This window comes from Chanodichthys erythropterus, chromosome 5 (genome assembly GCF_024489055.1).
Source record: "Chanodichthys erythropterus isolate Z2021 chromosome 5, ASM2448905v1, whole genome shotgun sequence".
In the NCBI taxonomy this organism is placed as follows: Eukaryota; Metazoa; Chordata; class Actinopteri; order Cypriniformes; family Xenocyprididae; genus Chanodichthys; species Chanodichthys erythropterus.
In genome coordinates this window covers 20787495-20806894 of record NC_090225.1, presented here as the reverse complement: position 1 = coordinate 20806894, position 19400 = coordinate 20787495, and the positions used below count along the sequence as shown (strand labels likewise).

The following is a 19400-nucleotide window of genomic DNA, read 5'->3' as shown; positions in this document are numbered from 1 at the left end:
GGAAATCAGGGTCCCAGAGTCTGGAGGAAGAGAGGAGAGGCACACAATCCACATTGCTTGAGGTCCAGTGTAAAGTTCCCACAGTCAGTGATGGTTTGGGGTGCCATGACATCTGCTGGTGTTGGTCCACTGTGTTTTCTGAGGTCCAAGGTCAACGCACCCGTATACCAGGAAGTTTTAGAGCACTTCATGCTTCCTGCTGCTGACCAACTTTATGGAGATGCAGATTTCATTTTCCAACAGGACTTGGCACCTGCACACAATGCCAAAGCTACCAGTACCTGGTTTAAGGACCATGGTATCCCTGTTCTTAATTGGCCAGCAAACTCGCCTGACCTTAACCCCATAGAAAATCTATGGGGTATTGTGAAGAGGAAGATGCGATATGCCAGACCCAACAATGCAGAAGAGCTGAAGGCCACTATCAGAGCAACCTGGGCTCTCATAACACCTGAGCAGTGCCACAGACTGATCGACTCCATGCCGCATTGCTGCAGTAATTCAGGCAAAAGGAGCCCCAACTAAGTATTGAGTGCTGTACATGCTCATACTTTTCATGTTCATACTTTTCAGTTGGCCAAGATTTCTAAAAATCCTTTCTTTGTATTGGTCTTAAGTAATATTCTAATTTTCTGAGATACTGAATTTGGGATTTTCCTTAGTTGTCAGTTCTAATCATCAAAATGAAAAGAAATAAACATTTGAAATATATCAGTCTGTGTGTAATGAATGAATATAATATACAAGTTTCACTTTTTGAATGGAATTAGTGAAATAAATCAACTTTTTGATGATATTCTAATTATATGACCAGCACCTGTCATTTCTGTCATTTTTGTTACACTTTCATTGGTGTTACATCACAAAATGTTGACTTTCTGACTTTTAAAATTAGTTCTATTTCAGTTCATGTTTGTGTTATTGAATTAAAATTAATTAATGGTATATTGTATTGATTTTAGTCTGCTCTGTGGTGTTTTGAAATGTTATTGTTGCCATCTATTTTTCAAGTTAGAAAGCCAACATTGTTTGAGAATGACCCAACTACAAATGAATTAATTAAGCAATCAGAATAAAAATGAAGAGCATTCTTGGAGAAATGAGAATTGGAGTGTGCCTCTATTTATTTGTTTTTAATAAGCAATTCACTGGGTTAAACAAATACTGTTACAACACAAAAATGATACATTTTAAAGCAACAAGTTTTATAACAACTTCATAATCAAAAGACAAGTTTATCTTTTTTCTTTTCTCTTTCCATGTCCTTCCTTAATTTAAAAAAACAAAAAAACAAAATCAGACATACTTTTCATTGAGCAGCTTTGCTGCCTCTTGCTACCCTGTTCAAAGAACCATCTCTCTTGCTTTTTATTATTTGCAAATGCAAAGGCTTGCCAGTAATAAATAATACTATAAAATGTTCTGCAAGTACACAAAAAAGATTGAGAAACAACAACAAGCGTAAATGTACAAGGTTTCAGGGTGATGGGGTGGGACGAGTGGGCAAATTTAGCAAAATCTCAGATTCATACAGGACAGACAAAGCATCTATACATCCATACTAGCCAGATAACAAAGTTGATTTTATTATTCATGTGTGTGTGTTTTTACAAAGTGGGTTTTTTTTTTTTTTTTTAAACAAGCAGGCGTCGTTAATTACAGAGCACAAAGAATTAAGGCAGCTCAAATGTTCACCTCAAAAAAGTTTAAACATTAGATCCTTAAAAACTGCAGTTTGCTCTTGTTATTTTACACAGACATAGTGCCTCTCACACAGAGTGTAGAAATAAGAATTTGTTGTTGCATAATTCTGGCTGTTGACAAAACCATCCTCTTAATACCACCAACAGGAATGATGGGGAAACATTTTTTTTAAATGGCTACAGGAGAGTTATTGTGATATTACTGACCCCTTTGTCACATACTGTATAAGATGAAAACTCACAACTAAGCTGCCTCTCAGCTTTTCCAGTTTTCTTGATTTTACATCATTACAATAGAGCTGACATTGCTGCGATTGTTGTTTTGTTTGAGTTGTTTAACACTGCTCGATGTGGGATGCACTGATTGATTGGTTTTGCTGGTATTTTAGTTAGGGTGTATGAGTTTCTGCGTCTCCGTATTGTAACTGTGCATGTGGCTGATCTTTCACCACAGCAGTGCTTATGTTCCCCCGTCTGATTAATCAGAAGCCCTCCAAACATTTCAAACTTACTAATTTTGGTGAATGAAAAAGCCAAATGCTCTTTCTGTACCCAGCCTCAGGGCTGAAAGACAATTTGGCCACTAAAACAGGCGCCTCTCTAGTAAATCCTTTGAAATGCTCTTGGATTACAGTATTGCACTCAAGCTCTACGGTTTGTTATTTCAGTTCATTTTAACTCCTTGGGTCTCTCATCTGTCCTGCTTTGCGCTTGCTGACAGAGCACACAATTCATGTCCCTCTAGTGGACCAATGTTGCTATGTCCTTAAGAAATGTTTCTTGAGCACCAAATCAGCATATTAGAATGATTTCTGAAGAATCATGTGACACTTAAAACTGCAGTAATGATGCTGAAAATCCAGCTTTGCCCTCACAGGAATGAATTACATTTTAAACCGACCTCAAACCTTTGAACGGTAGTGTATTTTGGAGAGATATGTTGCTTATTTTGGGCTTGTTTTATCAGACCAGCTTGAGTTTTTTAAAAAGATCTGGACACACTGTAATGGACACTGGATATTTCTCACTGTGGAAATTCAGGATCGCCATCATGTCATTTAGAAAGCACAGGAAAATGGTTAAATACATTTTTTTTAACTACTTTTTGTGACCATTTATAATTTTACAGTATTTACCATACGTGCGGTGACTATCTCTTCCATACATTGTACACATACACACACAGTGTCTCCCTGCTGTTGTCAAGGACAGCTTAATCTGCTATGTCCCACACACACACACACACACGCACGCACACACGCGTTTTTGCTGGTGTCATTGTCTTGTCTGCGTGGGACCGCAGACACTACAACAGTGTTGAGTTTCAGGGCTATATCTGTCCCAGCCCAGTCTGTGCTGCTCTGGTTACAACAGCAAGGTCACACACGCACACATACACAGGGAAGTGATCAAAAAAATCATATTTCATGTCTGTGAGATAAGCAGTAATGGGTGTTTGGTTGGTGTGTGCAGCTATATGAAGAGTGATTTCTTTAAGATGTGACCTTAAAATGTCCTTCATATACCCTATCAATCAACATCTGTAACAGCTTCTTTTAAGAGCAAATCATTATAGAAGTAAATTTGAAAATGGGAATAAAATTGTATAGGTCAGAGTGAATAATTTAATCAGCCTTTAGGACATCTGGACATCGGAATAAAAAAATAAAAAGGTAATTGCAACTTTCTGAAATTTTAAATCTTGTAGTGTGACTATACTGTATCTTGCCATTGCAACTTTGGTTTTGCTAAATTGTTACAACATTATGCAAATCACGTTTTTCCTTTGGGTTTTTCACGTACAGACGTTCACAGGGATCCGCGAAAACGACTAAAAATGCTGTATTATTCATGCCAGGCCAGTAGTTGGCGATGTCACTTTGTAAAGAAAAACTGTAGATTGAACATGTAATGCGCATGGCGTCACCGTTTTCACAAATTGCATTTTGAAACCCGTTTTCAAAAGTTTGTCTTTTCAGACCCCCAAAATGCCATTGTTGTGTAAATGAACGATCAAAAGTTTTCAATTTTTTTCAGTTGAAAAAGTTGTCGTGTAAATGGCCCTCAATCTTGCAAATCTCATAATTGTAACTTTATATCTCACAGTGTGACTTAATTTCTCACAATGTGATTTATGTTCTTATTTTAAACTTTATCGCACAATTAATTTTTTAATTGTGAAAACAGGCTTCCATAGGTAGAGTATTTGAAATACTAACTTAGAGAAGTAAAAGAAAACAAATAAGGAGGGAGAAGTAAAAGGGCTAAGTATGAAAGAGGAGGAGGAGGAGGAGAGAGAGAGAGAGAGAGAGGGAAAAAGCGAGGAAATTTGAGTCAATAATGAGAGCGACATATGATGCTGTTGCTGGCTCCTCACGACCAATCCAGACATGTAATGTACATTTGGTTACACCGCACACACAGTATCAAGAATCTCAGATCAACACTGAGATTCACTGTTTCTCCTTTGCACTCATATAAACACACCAAACACAGTGACTGAACGTGTACTTTGGGTGTGTGTGTGTGTGTTTGTGCTTTTTGCCCTTTTATCAATCTGTTCTCTGTAACACCTCAATCCAGACGGAGGGTCAGCCAGCCGTATCAGGACTGACAAAATAAATCTGACACAGGAATGTGTGTGTGTTTAAATCTGACACTGGAATGAGACTCCGCCACATACAAACCCCAGAGAGAAATCAAGTCCTTACTCTAACCAGTCACAATTAGACCTCTGAGCCTACTCTTAAAAAAAATATACCACTGTGAAACTGAATCCTGCAGCAAAAAGTACAGAGGGATAGGGTAGGATTGCACTCCTCTTTGTACATCGTCCAAGAGCAGAGAGGAAAAAAAGAGGGGGGAAAAGAGCAAGAGAGGAGTGGTAAAGGTTGAAGGCAAGAGAGGGGATATTTGGGTCAGTGTTTGACAGTTAAAATCAAAAAGAACAAAAAAGCAAACAAAAAACAAACAAAAGAAGAAAAACTAAATAAAAACAGAAAACAAACGAAACAAAGATAAAAAGAAAATAAAACAAAAAATAAACAAAAGCAAAACAGAAAAGGTAAATAAACAGTAAAAAAGGCAAAGAAAAAACAAACAAAACAACTGTCTTATCTTAAATTCAGCTCTCAAAAAAAAAAAAAAAAATAGTTTGAATGGAAAAGGAAATGGTTAGGTCTAATTCCTCTTTTCATGTATAACTGAAATTTCTGGCATTCATAGTGTATTCATCAGTATTTTCAAATCACCCATCTGGGTCATTTGTTATTTTATCCTCATTGTGATTTCTATCACCTTGCAGGACAAATTTTTGACTTGAATTTTAGAACTTCTCCCAAAATAAATTGGCAAACTTGAATGTTTTGTCAAACTGAACTCTGTTTTGGCCAGAAATATGATACATCTTCACACACACATACACACAAACACACACACACATGCATGGCTTTAAGGTTCACTCCGCCACTTTAGTCAAAACAAATAACCTGTGCACTCAGGTGCTTAACCCTGCATTCAGATCTTACAGTACTCTATGTAACTAAAATCATTTTGGCTCTACGTCCATCTAGCCAACTCAAAATGTTCTTGGCATCTGGTGTAAGTGAACTCAACTCTGAGGCAGCTTGGAACTAACTGCAACTGTTCCTGTAACCGTAGCTGGAAAGGAAGTGATGAACATAATTTAGCACTGATTGGGATTTGGCAAAAAATAAAGCATAAAAAACACGAATGAACCTCAGGAATGCACCCTTGACACCAGCTCACACTGCTGGCCGAAACACTTACTGACCTCTCCACTGGTTTTGATTGTACTCTGATAGGAAACCCAGGGGGGATTTTTCTTAAATAAGAGCACCGCAATAAGATGGATAATGATATAAATAATGAGAAATCCAACCCAAATGCCCCTGTGGACACATATTTCAATCCAGCCATCTGATACGTCAGGATAGTGTGTATACAACCCACCAGCAGTGTTAGACAAGACTCTTGGTTGAGCCATGAAGCATGGCAATGAGCGCGTGTGATTGAACAGACTGGGTGGGACAGTCTCCAAGCCAATGGCCACAAAGCTAGCAGCCACTTTAACAGTTCGCCAAAATGCTTGGTGAGGCCTGTACCCTGTAATCCTCAAGTCAAATCGGTGAGTAAATGAATTTTCATTGCACAATAAACCAGCAAACAATCCATCAACACTTTTCTCCAGTAGCGCAGACTACTTATCTTCGAGTTTTCTTCTCCAACGGTGGATGAGTTTCCAGCATCTTCCCAGGGATGAAATGAAAGTTCACTCCATCCTTCTGTTTTTGTGCTCCCGCTGTGATTTTTGTACACCCTCCAGGTTGTGTACATTTCTCTCTTCCTGTCTTTTTTTGGTGTCCAGTTCCAGAACACCTCTCCATCAGAAAGGAGAGAAAGGAAAGAGGTTAAGAAAGACTACAGAGTGTTTTGCTGGTGTTGCAGATACTGATACACATAGTCAGAGGAAGTGAGGGGGAGAGCGAGAGAAATATTTGAGTGGAGAGACTATTCAGAGAGATTTCTGTCCATCTTTTAAAGCGGCTCTGCATCTGTATTAGTCTTTCTAACTGAAGCTATTGAATCGCTAGCATCAGACCACAAACGTACAGACAGATTAAACCGAGCTTCTTTGAATGCACACACAAAGCAGAAAACTGGTCCATCCATCTGTGGCAGGATTTGTCTGGCCCTGTTCCAATTTCAGTTATTCATGAGCTTGTTTGATTGGCAGCCTGGTAGACCTATTGTGTTTGGATTAAGCTCCGCCTTCTTGGAAATCTGTATATGTACACCATAGACTTGCACTGCGATACCGCCTCCAACCAGTAGGGGGAAAGTCCTCTCAACAACAAGACATAGATGGAGGGGTCGAGTGAAGAGGATAGGAAATATCTCTTTCATCAACAAGTTGACTGAGAACAGACTATGCCTGAAGACATCGTAAGTGAGGTCAAACATCACAGCCGATCTACTTCTCAGATTAACACTTTGTGTCAGTCTTTGTTTAGCCGAAAGGGGTGGAGATAGAACTGGCTTCTGCCCAATCCGGATGATCTGTGTGCATATTAAGTCAGAACGTGTATGTGCGGGTTTGGAAGGGTTGAGAAAACAAGACTGACATCTTGATTGGCTGGATTGTGGAGTCTGTGGACAGCTGATGGTCTCTGCTGTAGTGCAGTCCTCTTTATCCCTTTGGTGAGATGTTAATATCTATGAAAGAGAGGTGGGGGAAAATGAAGAGAAAAGAAGTGGGAGTAATGGGTAAATTATTGCATACAGCCTTGTTGGTCTTCTTGGATCAGTTTGAATGGTTCATGGGGCTAAAGGAACAATTCATAGATATATTTATCATGAGTTATCTGTGTATTATAGGGATAGAGTATTAAACAATGAATTGGTTGATCCAATTTAAAAACCAGACTAAATGCCATTCATGAATCTGACTGATCCACTTCTTGGGTTCAACTCACCGAATCCATGTTGGAGACACAGCAGTTAACCCACTTGAGTGGAATATTTCCCATGTATTGTATAATAATGTCGTTGTTATTGTACAAGACTATATATACTGCACAATATACTACTATTCAAAAGTCAGTAATTTTTTTTTTTTTTTTTTTTTGAAGGAAATCACATGGATAAATTACATATTAGATATTAAAACAGAAAATGGTTGTTTTAAATTGTAATAATATTTTACAATATTACTGGTAAGCATAAGAGACTTATTTTTCAAAAAAACATGAAAAAAAAAATCTTTACTGACCTCAAAATTTTGAGGGGTAGTGTATGACAAATTTATTTTAATATTTTATATATGTGCTGCATCCGAAATCACATGAGTAGGTACTATTTTAAATAAGTAATTACTTTGTGGCCACTAAAAAAGTATGTTCTATATAATATAAACATATAGTATACCCCAGTTGCGTCGCATCACTACCATTTACAAATCCTCTCCCGTGGCCTCATGGGATAGTAAAGTTTCCATCGCATGCGCACTTCAAAATCTTGCCGGAAGAAGAGGGTCATCCGGGTACTTTTTGCCTACTCTTTTATGAGTACTGTGAATTCTTACTTCTTTTGTGACATACTGTTTTTCGCGTGCTACTGTATAAAGTAGGGAAGTATGCGATTTCGGATGTAGCCATGGACTCTCCTGTTTGCATCTATATGAAAGGACCAGTTCCTTGTTTAGTTGCATGGAATAAGTGATAAACTACATCTACTACAAAACCAAGCACAGAAATATCTGTAATGCTTAAAGTAATCATAGTGTGAAAGAAGACCTAAATCTTGTGATTACTAAGAAAGTTGACAAAATCTGATTCTCACCTGTCCTCCATTTCACTTGTTCTGATTGCGGATACGCAGACACCTTCTCTTCAGCGGAGGCTCCATTTCCATTGGAACGGTTCCTGTTAATGGGGCTGTCAAGCCACAGGGCAAGATGGCAACAGTTTTGTCAGCAGGTTTGGGCACGGGCTGAATGACACAGCCAGGTTTGGGCATTAGGGGCAGGGCATAAGCATGGTCCTCACCAGATGGGGCGTCTTCAGGGCTCTGAGGTTTGTCCTCCCCTGTTCCAGCGGTAATGGCAGACTGGTCATTTGAGCTTCTCTTACCTGCCAAGTCTCTTTCTGTGGCCAAGCAGCTGTTCTCTTTCAGGTCCTCTCCTTCTAGATCTGCCCCCGCAGGCTCGTCGCACACAGCAGCAGTCCTGCGGCAGGGGTCCACCAGAGGGCGCGGCTCTAACGGGGGCGTTCTGATCGAACTCTCTGCTGGAGGCACATTACAGCTCCCATTAACGATCACATTGCAGGGAGTAGCAGAGCCAGGCTCAGTTTTAGCTGTGGTAGTGTTGCTAGAAATAGTGGAGGTGCTGCACGTGATTGGCTGAGAAAGTGGCGGCGTGCCACTGCAGTAGGACGGGTCAGCACAAGGCAGAGCCACACTAGCCAATGGGCTTTCAACATGTCTGTCTCTGTTGTTATCTTCTATCGTACCTATACTAGTACCAGCTGACCCATCCACCTCAGTTTCACTTAAAAGTGCAGGTGGTGGGCTTAAACCGGGCTCTGCTTTTACCTGCACACAGGATACAGCCCTCTGGATCACTAGCTGTTGCCGGGAACGACGACTGGTCGTTAGATCAATGACTCCATCTGCTGGTGTGTCTTTATGGGAGTGTCCATAGCTTTTGTTACCAGAGTTTTCTGTTTTAACCAACAAATCCGCCATGTTTGTCCTGCCCTGGTCCATCTGTTTGGAAAATCTTGGCGAGAGTGTATTTGAGGTGGGAGGGTCTTGGTGAAAGTCCCTCTCTTCCCCTCTGGAGGAGCTGGGAGAAAATGACGGCGGTGCTTTTGAATCGCTTCGCTCGCTCGCAGCATTCGGAAGCATTCCATCATTTCCTGGTCTGTCACCTGATGCCTGCGGACTGAACGGTATGGGCACCGGAATGGGAATGGGGACTGGTAATGGCACAATCACTGGATAGGGCACTAATAATGTTGGTGGTGGCACTAGGGGGGCCAGGGAAGGCATGCCAATATTCATAATGGGTGGAACTGGGATGTGTCCAGCTGGCATCATGTTAACTGGGGGGAAAGGCAAGGCTGGCATGTGGCTGCCGGGGTGAGGGGGCATCATACCTGGAGGGTTCCCAGGAAGGGTTGGGGTGGAGGACGGGTGTATGTGGGGGGAAAGGAGGGGGCGGTGCATGGGGCTTGATGGAGGGCCCAAAGTCCGAGGAGGTAGTGGCGGTCCAATGCCAGGAATCATGGGATTGGAATGAGGGCTGTTGGGTCCTTGGGGACGTAGGAACGGAGGACGAATCTGCTGCATCATCTGGTGCTCCATAAATAGAGGGAGAGGGACCGGGCCACGGGGTGTCATGACCATTGGCGGGCTGCCAGGTGGCACACCCAGAGCTGGATGTAAACCTGCTATAGGTGGTGGAGGAGGTGGTGGTAACGCAGGGCTTTCATGTGGCCGTGGTGTGGGGATTTTCGTTGATGATGATGACGAGGATGACGAGGACGAGGAGGAACACACAGTTCCGGCTTCAGATGGTGACCCTGATGTGGATCCAGAAGGTCCGGCTACAGTGGTGGCACCCCCTGGTGAAGGTACCTTGCGACTGCGGAGCTCGTTTAGAGGTGCACTCCAGGACTCAGGTGTAAGGAGCTGTACACCTGTTCCACTCTCTGATTTTGTATCACTCGTGGGGTGAGGAGGGTTACACAGACCCCCTGGCAGTGCGGCCTGAGTCTCTTTATAGAATATGTCCATCTTATATTGGTTCAGACACTTTGCACTGCAGAATTGGAGCCGCCTCTCACCCGCTCCAAAATCCAGGTATTCCTTAGTGTGGCGGATGTGTTTGCACCAATCGCAGACCTGCAACATGAACAACCACAAAGTGAACAATATAAACTAGAGCTTAATTCTTCAAATGTCTATTTTAAGTATACAAATTCTAATCCAAACACTCTCTGTGGACTAAGACCTCATTAAAAGAGTATGGCTTATCCTTCTTTATGACTTAGAGAGCCATCTAACACACAGTATGCAGAGTGAGTTAGTGTGTGTGTGTGTGTGTGTGTGTGTGTGTGTGTGTGTGTGTGTGTGTGTTGTAACGTGTCAGATCTATGTAAGATTATAGGGTTTATGGGATAAAAGAATTAGCATTAAATATAACAATCCAAGTGTGAAGAGAAATGTGGTTTATGTCATGAAATATTAAAATCAAACAAAGCCCTCAGATTATAAAAAATATATGAATAATAATACTATAATAAAACATAATCATAATGAAATTAAATATTTAAATGATAAATATAAGAATAAAATACAATAATAAATACAAAAATGCTAAAGGTGAGTGTAATTTTTTAAATTATTTCTTCTGTACGTTCTCTAACTCTTCCTAACACATTGTCTCTCTGTATTTTTAACACACACATCCTCACACACACAGACACACTCATTACAAGATGTCAGGAGTCAGCTGCCCAAGGCAAGCTGCAGGGTCAAACTGACAGCCACGACTAAAAGGTTTTCCCTTCAAGGGGCAATTATGCATGTGGATTCTGAGTGTGAGTGTGTGTGTGTGTGTGTGTGTGTGTATCTGTGGCACAGCAGGTGACACTAACTGAGGAAGACAGTGACAACAGACTGAGATAGACAGGAACGAGGGGCTCAGACCTGGTTTGCGTGTGCACGTATAAGCACGACAGAATAGTAAGCGAGAGGGAACTTTGAGTAATTAAAGGATATGACGTGTTCTGATAAGACAAAGAATAGAGTAATTTAACGGGGGATAGACAGGCCAAACATGTTTTGTGCCACAGATAAACATATCCATGAATATCCTATAAGAAAGAAATACTACTAAATGATTAAACACTTGTTCTGTCTCTCTTTTTTTTTTCTGACACTCTTTCTGCCAGGATAGTCCTGTCTGTCTAACCACTCAACAAAAGTGTTGATAAGGCTGTCAATCTCCAGAGAGGAGGTCAGTCGAAGTAGTTGAGTGCAGATAGAGAAAAATTTGCCTCAGGCCTGGAGAGTAGAGTACATAGAAAGAGATTTTCAAACATTGGCTTGTCAAAAAGACAGACAAGTAGACACAGACAGGCCTGGCAACACAACTAACTGCAGACAGAAGAGGGAATTCACAGGAAATTAATTGCGTAGTTTATTTGTAGGCCTGCACAACGATTAATCGCGATTAATCGTTTGCAAATTAAAAGTCTGTGTTACGTAATATATGTGTGTGTTCTGTGTATAATAATTATGTATATATATATAAATACATGCACATACATGTATATATTTAAGAAAAAAATTATATTTATATATAAAATATTTATATGTAATATAAAATATATATAAATATGTATATTTATTTATTTATACATGTATATATTTCTTAAATTTATACATGTATGTGCATGTATTTATATATACATAATTATTATACACAGAACACACACATATATTATGTAACACAGACTTTTATTTTGCAAAAGATTAATCGCGATTAATCGTTGTGCAGCCCTATTTATTTGCATGCACTTTTTGAGAGGCTTTAGCTCCCAATTCACTAAAAGATTTTTGCAAGTGTCACGAACGTAGGCCTGTAAGAGCTGTATGTGTAAACCTCACTCTGCTGATCTCAAGAGGCACTTTAGCGACAGACTGACTCCTTGTTAGAGTGCTCGACTCCCATGCCGGTGGACCCAAGTTCGAGTCCCGCTTGGAGAAGGGTTACACAAATTAAGTAATGGTGCAAACACACCCCAATACCTGAAATTCTCCATCTTGTGAGTCGATTCTGAGTGCTAGATTGTTGTATCTATAATTATTATTATTATTATTATAGCTACCCATAACAAGCCTAATTATTATAAAAAGAGGCATGTTTTGCATTAAAATATGCTAAAGTGCTGCAATGGTAAATCTGCCCCAAAATCAGGTAGAAACAAAATTATTCTTCTTAATCTCATGCCATAACTACACATATACTGAACACAATGGAAATTTAATAGCTATAAACTCCTATGCCTGCTTATTTTGATATATGTTGTGTTCAAAGGTGTTTACTGTTTACTAATGCATTGGCAACCTTAAACCTTTGATTTTAAAACCAACAATGCTTTTTTTTTTTAATAAAAATGTGAATATGATTTGCCTCAGGCCTGCCTGAGAAATCTGCAGAGACAGAGATTTCTCTTAAGACTAGTGAATTGACTGCCAAAGCCAGAGTTCCACTGAAGATAATGAAGGCATTTATCATATGCCACTATTGTCAATGATGGACATTCATCACATGGATAAAGAGAGAGAGAGAGAGAGAGAGAAGGAAGGAAGTTAGGAAGGATGCAAGAACTGGATCATGTGAAATCACTGGCTTGGAGTAGACATGCTCACATATTCACACAGACTACTTCCATCCCCTAAAATATTTTCATAATCCAGTAAAAAAAAAAAAAAAAAAAAAAAAAAAACCATACTTAAAACAAAATTAATTTACTGCTTAATATAAGATTCATTTTCCCAATTCGAAATAAAGTTTTTTTTTTCTTTTCTTGTTGTATGCACAGCTCTGCTTTATTTTATGAGTTTTATTAAGTGTTAACAATGAGATTATGTGGTTTTTATAATCAATTAACTGCTTTTTTCATTTTTTACAAGTTGGACAAAATTTGTCACCAAAAAAGTCATTCGGTTTAACCAAAATTTTGGTTAAGACACTTTTGGTTATACTGAATGATATTTTCAAACAATGCTAACAGGCTGATATTTAACCAGCTAGCTAGTTAGCTTGCTAGCTACCTAGCAAAAGGACAATCGAACATTTTATATTTAGTACAAGTTTTTAAAATATTACAACATTTTCCATGTTTTATAGCGGTTGTCCCGATTGACCTGATTTTTTCAGGACATGCGTATGAGCAAGTGAAAGCATGAATTTTTCAAAGAGTTAAAAGAGAGTTCTTCATGACCATGTGGTTCTTTGCAGGTATCTGAATGATGTCCCATCCTGTCACATGATATTGACTGCATAACTTAAACGGACATTCTTTCTCATTCTTTTCACAAAGCAATGACTTCTAAGGATAATTGTAATACCATTTTGCTCTGTGTTGATAAATAATGTTATAAAATCAGAGTAAAAAAATATATAAATTTATTACATTTTAAGATATTTTATTCACAAAATAAAATGGCTGTATTGACCTTTAGACGGTTAAACCGAATGACCTTTTGACACTTCAAAATATTTAAAATACCTTTACATGTAGCAAAATATAATTACAACCTTTTGGATTCTAGATCTAGTTGTACTGCCTTACATACTTTGGATGTAATATCTTTGTTTTTTAATATTATTAAGGCCTTTGGACAAAAAAAATGACCCGTCATGTCTTTGACCCTTTATGCAATGAGGTTTTTGCTTAAAATAAATTGGGTAACTTCAAGATACATTCTTTGAAAAGTCTTATTATATTACTTTAGCTTTTTGACAACATTATTTATAGTTTTAAGGATTTTTAGGTGTTTTTTTCTGTAAAATACATTATTTTTAGTTGAAATTTTTTGTATAAGAATCCATTTAGAACAAATACATTTTAGCACGACATACAGCAACTGAGGAGATCAAATCAGTATGAATCATTAGACAATCAATAATCCAATCTTATTTGAATTGGCTCGATATGAAAGAAGCTGGCTCCCGCAGGATGATGGCTGACAGATGCCACTCATTCATGAATCGATGTGATTTTCTAATGATGTTTTAAGTTTTAAATATGGAAGCTCTAACCATGCCAGTTAACAAGCACAAACCAGCTCGAGGCGAGCCTGGATATTCTCAATTATAAATGATTTTCATATTTCCTGAGTTTAAAAAGCGAGACAGATGGAGACCACTTAACGAGTCACGGCTCTCTAAGAGAAATTTTACTGCACATTACCCTAATGGACTTCTTTTCTCTCTCTCTCTCTCTTTCTCTCAATCCACTGTATCTCACTTTCTCTTAATCTTTCACTCACCCATATTTTCCTTTGCTCTCTCTCTCTAACATGGTTGAGAGGTAATTACTGTCATTTACTTCTGCTGTAGCCGTTAAGCCGATGTCCGTGACCATGCTGCGAGTAGCTGTACGCTCTTTTACTGTAATTACCTGCTAACGTATGGCTGCCAACTCAATGTTAGAATAGAAGATCTGTGCTAATGCTTTTCTTTTCCCATCACACACACCCTCTGTCCCCAAAATGTGTCTGTTCTCGACCAGCCATATGCTGATTTTATACACACACTCACACACACACACGCACATATCCCACTTGTCCATTCATGTGGCAAACAGTAGCATACAATGCAGATTGACAATGTTTAAATAAAAACATGAAAAATGGAATGTCAGAAATGTATAACAAACTGTTTTTACAGCTAATAAAATAGAAAAGCAGAACACCTCATGACCTAGTCTTGAGTTAACAGAGCATGTGTGATTTGACCAGTCTGGTGTCAAGTGCTAAGTCTTAAACAACAGAAGCTAAAACAATTTTGCAATGTTGTTTTTGCACTATAAAATAATGGCAAGGAATTTCTGGGTCATATTTCACTCCAAAAAAAAAAAAAAAACCACAATAACATTGACATTAGTCTCATCACTGTAATGCAAAAAATATAAACAAATAAAAAAATTTAACTGACAAAGATTTGTTTTTATTATACTGATAATTAGCATAAAACTTAGGGATATACACTGTAAAACTTAACGCTCAAAAATAATCAATTGGTTTGAATAGGGCAAACTCAAACGAAACAAATTTGTTCAGTTAAATTAACTTTTCTGAGCATTTAGAACTTTCTTGTTCTTTTGAGTTCACAAAACTGACATATTTTTAGTAATCTGAATTGTTTCACTGTTTGAGTTTTATGAACTGCAGTCTGAGATTTTTCCTCTTTGTCGCCATCTCTGTTTGAAACCTGCAATTGCAGTCATATGCAGAACAGTTATCTGTACGTGCGTTACGGACTGCAACTTTAATTTAGACAAACTTAAATTTACCTGAAACTGGGCTGGGATTTCTATTTCTCATGAGCAGTGCGCCGACATATAGCGCCATTGTGCTTTGGGCAACCCGAGTAAAAAATAAATCTGCCAGTTCTGCTTACTTAAACATTGATTTTCTTAACTGAAGGAATTTGATGTAACTGATTACCTCAATTACCTCATTTGTTACAGTATATATTAATCTTTGTTAATGTTAGTTAATAAAAATCCAGCTGTTCATTGTTTGTTCATGTTAGTTCACAGTGCATTAACTAATGTTAACAAATACAACATTTGTATATTTATTGTAAATTCTTAGTTCATGTTAACTAAAGTAGCTAACTAATGTTAACTAATGAAACCTTATTGTAAAGTGTTACCAAGTTAATATTTATTAAAGATAACCATTAAAAACACTTATTTAATCATTTAATATCACTGCAAAATATACCTTTTAAAATACTGTATATAGTCATACGGTGTGTATATATATATATATATATAAAATCGCTAAATTCATCTGTCTTGATTTTAGTTAAAATCTTACAGATTTTAGTTTTTAGTGCTTTTTTTCATACATTTCTTTATGGAATTTTTATATCGACCATTAACGGTTTATCAGCCATAACATAAAAATAATTTTTGGTTTATCAGTATCGGTTAGGATTTAAATATTGCTGCATACCTAATAAAAATAATGTCACAATACAAAAAAAAGTGCTTCCAAAACATATTAACAACAACAACAAAAAACTATAATAAACAGGTCAAAAGTTTTGTTCACACCATATTTCAGAATTAAGACTTAAGACTTTCAGACATGGTCACAATCACACCATTCTTCTAAAATCTAAATCATTTAATCAATATGCATATGCTGTTTCTACATCTCTAATTTTGGGGTGTTAAATGGTTTATATCTTACAAGCACATCGCTGTTTGTCTTGAGGACAAGTCTGGGCGTGTCTTTGGACAAGCTGTGGTGTGGAACGCCCTCCTCCTCTCTGGCCTAAAGGAAAAACATAATGTCCCTTTTTATGCATGGCCAAAACTGAAAATAAACACATACATAACAGATGTAGAAAAGAAAGAAAGAATGATGTGAACGAGGGAATGAAGTGAGAGAATAAAAACAACATGTGCTGACCTGAAGAGACACATATAGAGAAAAGAGACATTCTGTGTGTGAGTGTGTGCTTGTGTGTGTACAAAATCTGTCTGTAATCCAAGGTTATACTGTGTAATAGTATGGCAGATTGAAACTAGAATTCTTTTCAATTATATAATGTACTTGAACACCTTGAAATATAGCAAAAGCAGAAAAAAAAAATGAATTCAGAAATATTCTAGAAAATTGGGGGGAAAGCAGTGCTACAACACAACACTATTGAATAAAATAAAATTTACTGTCATAAAATAACACTGAAAACTGATCTTAAAAGAAAACAATGTGGTTTACTGTGTATCCTTCATATTCTCAATGATTTATTCTCTCTGAGCTGTCTGAGTATCAATGCCACTGCTGACAAACACCTCACACACAAAAACATCAGTCTGCGCATACACACACTTGTGCCATCTTCAGGCTTTATTTTATGTAGTAGTGTCTGTGACCCCTCTGGACTTGAGCCAACTCATTTACATATAGCACTAATGAGGCTGCATACTCTTTCTCACACACACACACACACACACACACACACACACACACACACACACACACACACACACACACACACACACACACACACACACACACACACACACACACACACACACAGGAATGGCATATCCGCAGTCTTAATGACTTGAGGCATGATGTTGCTCCAAGAAATAACCACACACAGCATTCATTTACACTCTGAAGCCTCTTTCATACACACAATCACACTGATAAAGCCACATGCAGACACACAAAACTCAGTGTACCTGACGTCTTACTAAGTAACTAAAACTGCAGAGCTGCAGAGATGGATAGTATAGACAACTCTGTGTCTCCATATTGTAAAACATGCCCCAAATTGTAGCAGTTTGTGTGTGTTATGCCACCTGGGCTTTAGCATTTCAACCACATCTCTGCCAGCCACCATCTGGGCATCACATAACCCAGCCCAGGTGTGTGTGTGAGAGAGAGTTTTGCACATTGCTAGGTAGAATGTACTTCTCCAAGGAAATGGACGGGAACACATATGAGGCACATTCTGGAACGCAAATTAACACACATTGGGTTTTTGGGTTTTAGGAGGAGTTTTATTCTGAACATATCAATCAATCAATCAGTCAGTCAGTCTATCAATCAATCAATCAATCAGTCTATCTATCTGTCTATCTGTCTGTCTGTCTGGTCACAGTGGTTTTGGCAAGTATCACTTGAAAAAAATGTTGTTTTTTACTTTTACTGTTGTTAGTTTCATTCAATGTATCCTTGTTCACATTACTTAAAAACTCATGTAACTACATGAACTTTATTTAACTGAGTTGTTTCTACTAAAAATTAGTATTGTCAGCATTGTTCAGTGAACTTAACATTGCTGAGTAAAACGCACAAATGAATGTTGACATAACTAACTGGGCAGTGGATCAGTAGTTGCCAGCATGCTTTGCAAGGGACTGGGAGAGTAAATTTAGAGATTAAAGTGTAATTTTATGTGTTTTACAGTAAGGGAAAGATGTTGTTAGTTTAAGTTAGTGTTTAATGTTTAATTATGTTGGACATTGAGTTTCTGTAATATTTTTGAATTTTGTGGTTATGCAGAAGAGTGGTGCCTGTGTTTTGGCTGTGAGTACTTATATACATGTTTATAGGATGGTATTCCTGCTCTCAATTAAATTGAGTTTGTTCAACGAGTTACTTTTTGAGTGCATTTTGTAGAGAAAATAGTTAATTTAATTAAGTTAATTAAGTCAATGTGTAAACTGCACATATAAATATTATGTGACAAATTCAAATGATTTGTATTTACTCAAAGAATTGTTGTCAGCTTTACTTGAATTTCTTTTGTTCATACAACTAAATTGTTATTTGTACAAACTCGATTTAGTTGTATGTAACAATTTAACGCTGCTTTTTCAAGTAAATCAAAACAATTAATTTTTTTTTTTTTTTGTGTAAGACATGTTTCGAGATCAACATCTTTTGTCAAAAATCACACTTATCCCTACCCATAACTTATCCTTAAAATCAGAGAGAAATGATAGGTGAAATAGAATGGTGTAGAAGCACCTAACCCTTGTTGTAAGACTGTCCCTCAAATCTGATTGGTTGATTGGAATGTTGTTCCAGGATCGACACAGATGTTCTATTTGGTGAAATCACATTCACTCTATCGGTCTGTCTGTCTATCTATCTGGTTTTACTATGTTATATTGGTAAAGCAATGCATTTGGCAGTTAACTCCTTAACTCTATATAAGCATTTCTCCACTGCTCTGACATGTTGCCCAGGGTGCGTCCACTAATACGTCCACTAATATGTGTAAGTCTATGGATGAGTGTGAGAGTGATTTCAGAGAGTGTCTGTTTGTTCTCTTGGCTAGCAGCTATGAAATAATCACCCTGCACCATGAGTCACAACGCCATGGCAACAAGACCTCAGGAAGCAGAGGCCCAACAGCTTCCAACACGCACACACAGACACATTGTTAAAGAGTTTGTTTCAGAGACAGAGAAATTGTATTCCAATGTTCAAAACCACTGAACATTTGTTAGTCCTGCAGTAACTACGTTAATGGTTATAGATGCATGTTCGCATTTGTTATGAGTGTAGTAATGAGATCTGTGAATATAAATCAACATCATCGTTTACTGGCTGATAATTTACGCTCTGTCAGATTTTAACACTGTAATCAAATTTAACATTTAAAAGAGTTAGAATTTCTCTAACACCTGACACACACAGGCACACACCGAAGGATAAAAGCACAGGCAGAATGAAGCATGAATGGATCAGATGAAGAACACAATGAGAAACTCAAGAAAGGGATGTTGTGGATTTAGAATAAATTAACCGGTAAAAATGCAGACAACAAACACAATGAATTGTTTCTATATTGACCTAATGATATTTTGTGTCCCATAAATGAAAGACCTAACACTCACA

General features: G+C 37.9%; 1 protein-coding gene across 2 annotated transcripts in view; it reads right to left on the bottom strand.

Annotated features, from left to right (window-relative positions):
• Positions 1-6764: 6764 nt before the first annotated feature.
• The window catches only part of sobpa (sine oculis binding protein homolog (Drosophila) a), a 48993-nt gene continuing 36357 nt past the window's right edge, over positions 6765-19400 (bottom strand). For both annotated transcript variants that reach the window (XM_067385360.1, XM_067385361.1), the window contains 3 exons: positions 16227-16310; positions 8064-10130; positions 6765-6938 (listed from right to left, as the gene is read on the bottom strand). In XM_067385360.1, coding sequence (XP_067241461.1) covers positions 8076-10130; positions 16227-16310 — 2139 coding nt within the window. In that variant the 3' untranslated portion in view covers positions 6765-6938; positions 8064-8075. The remainder of the gene's footprint in view (positions 6939-8063; positions 10131-16226; positions 16311-19400) is intronic.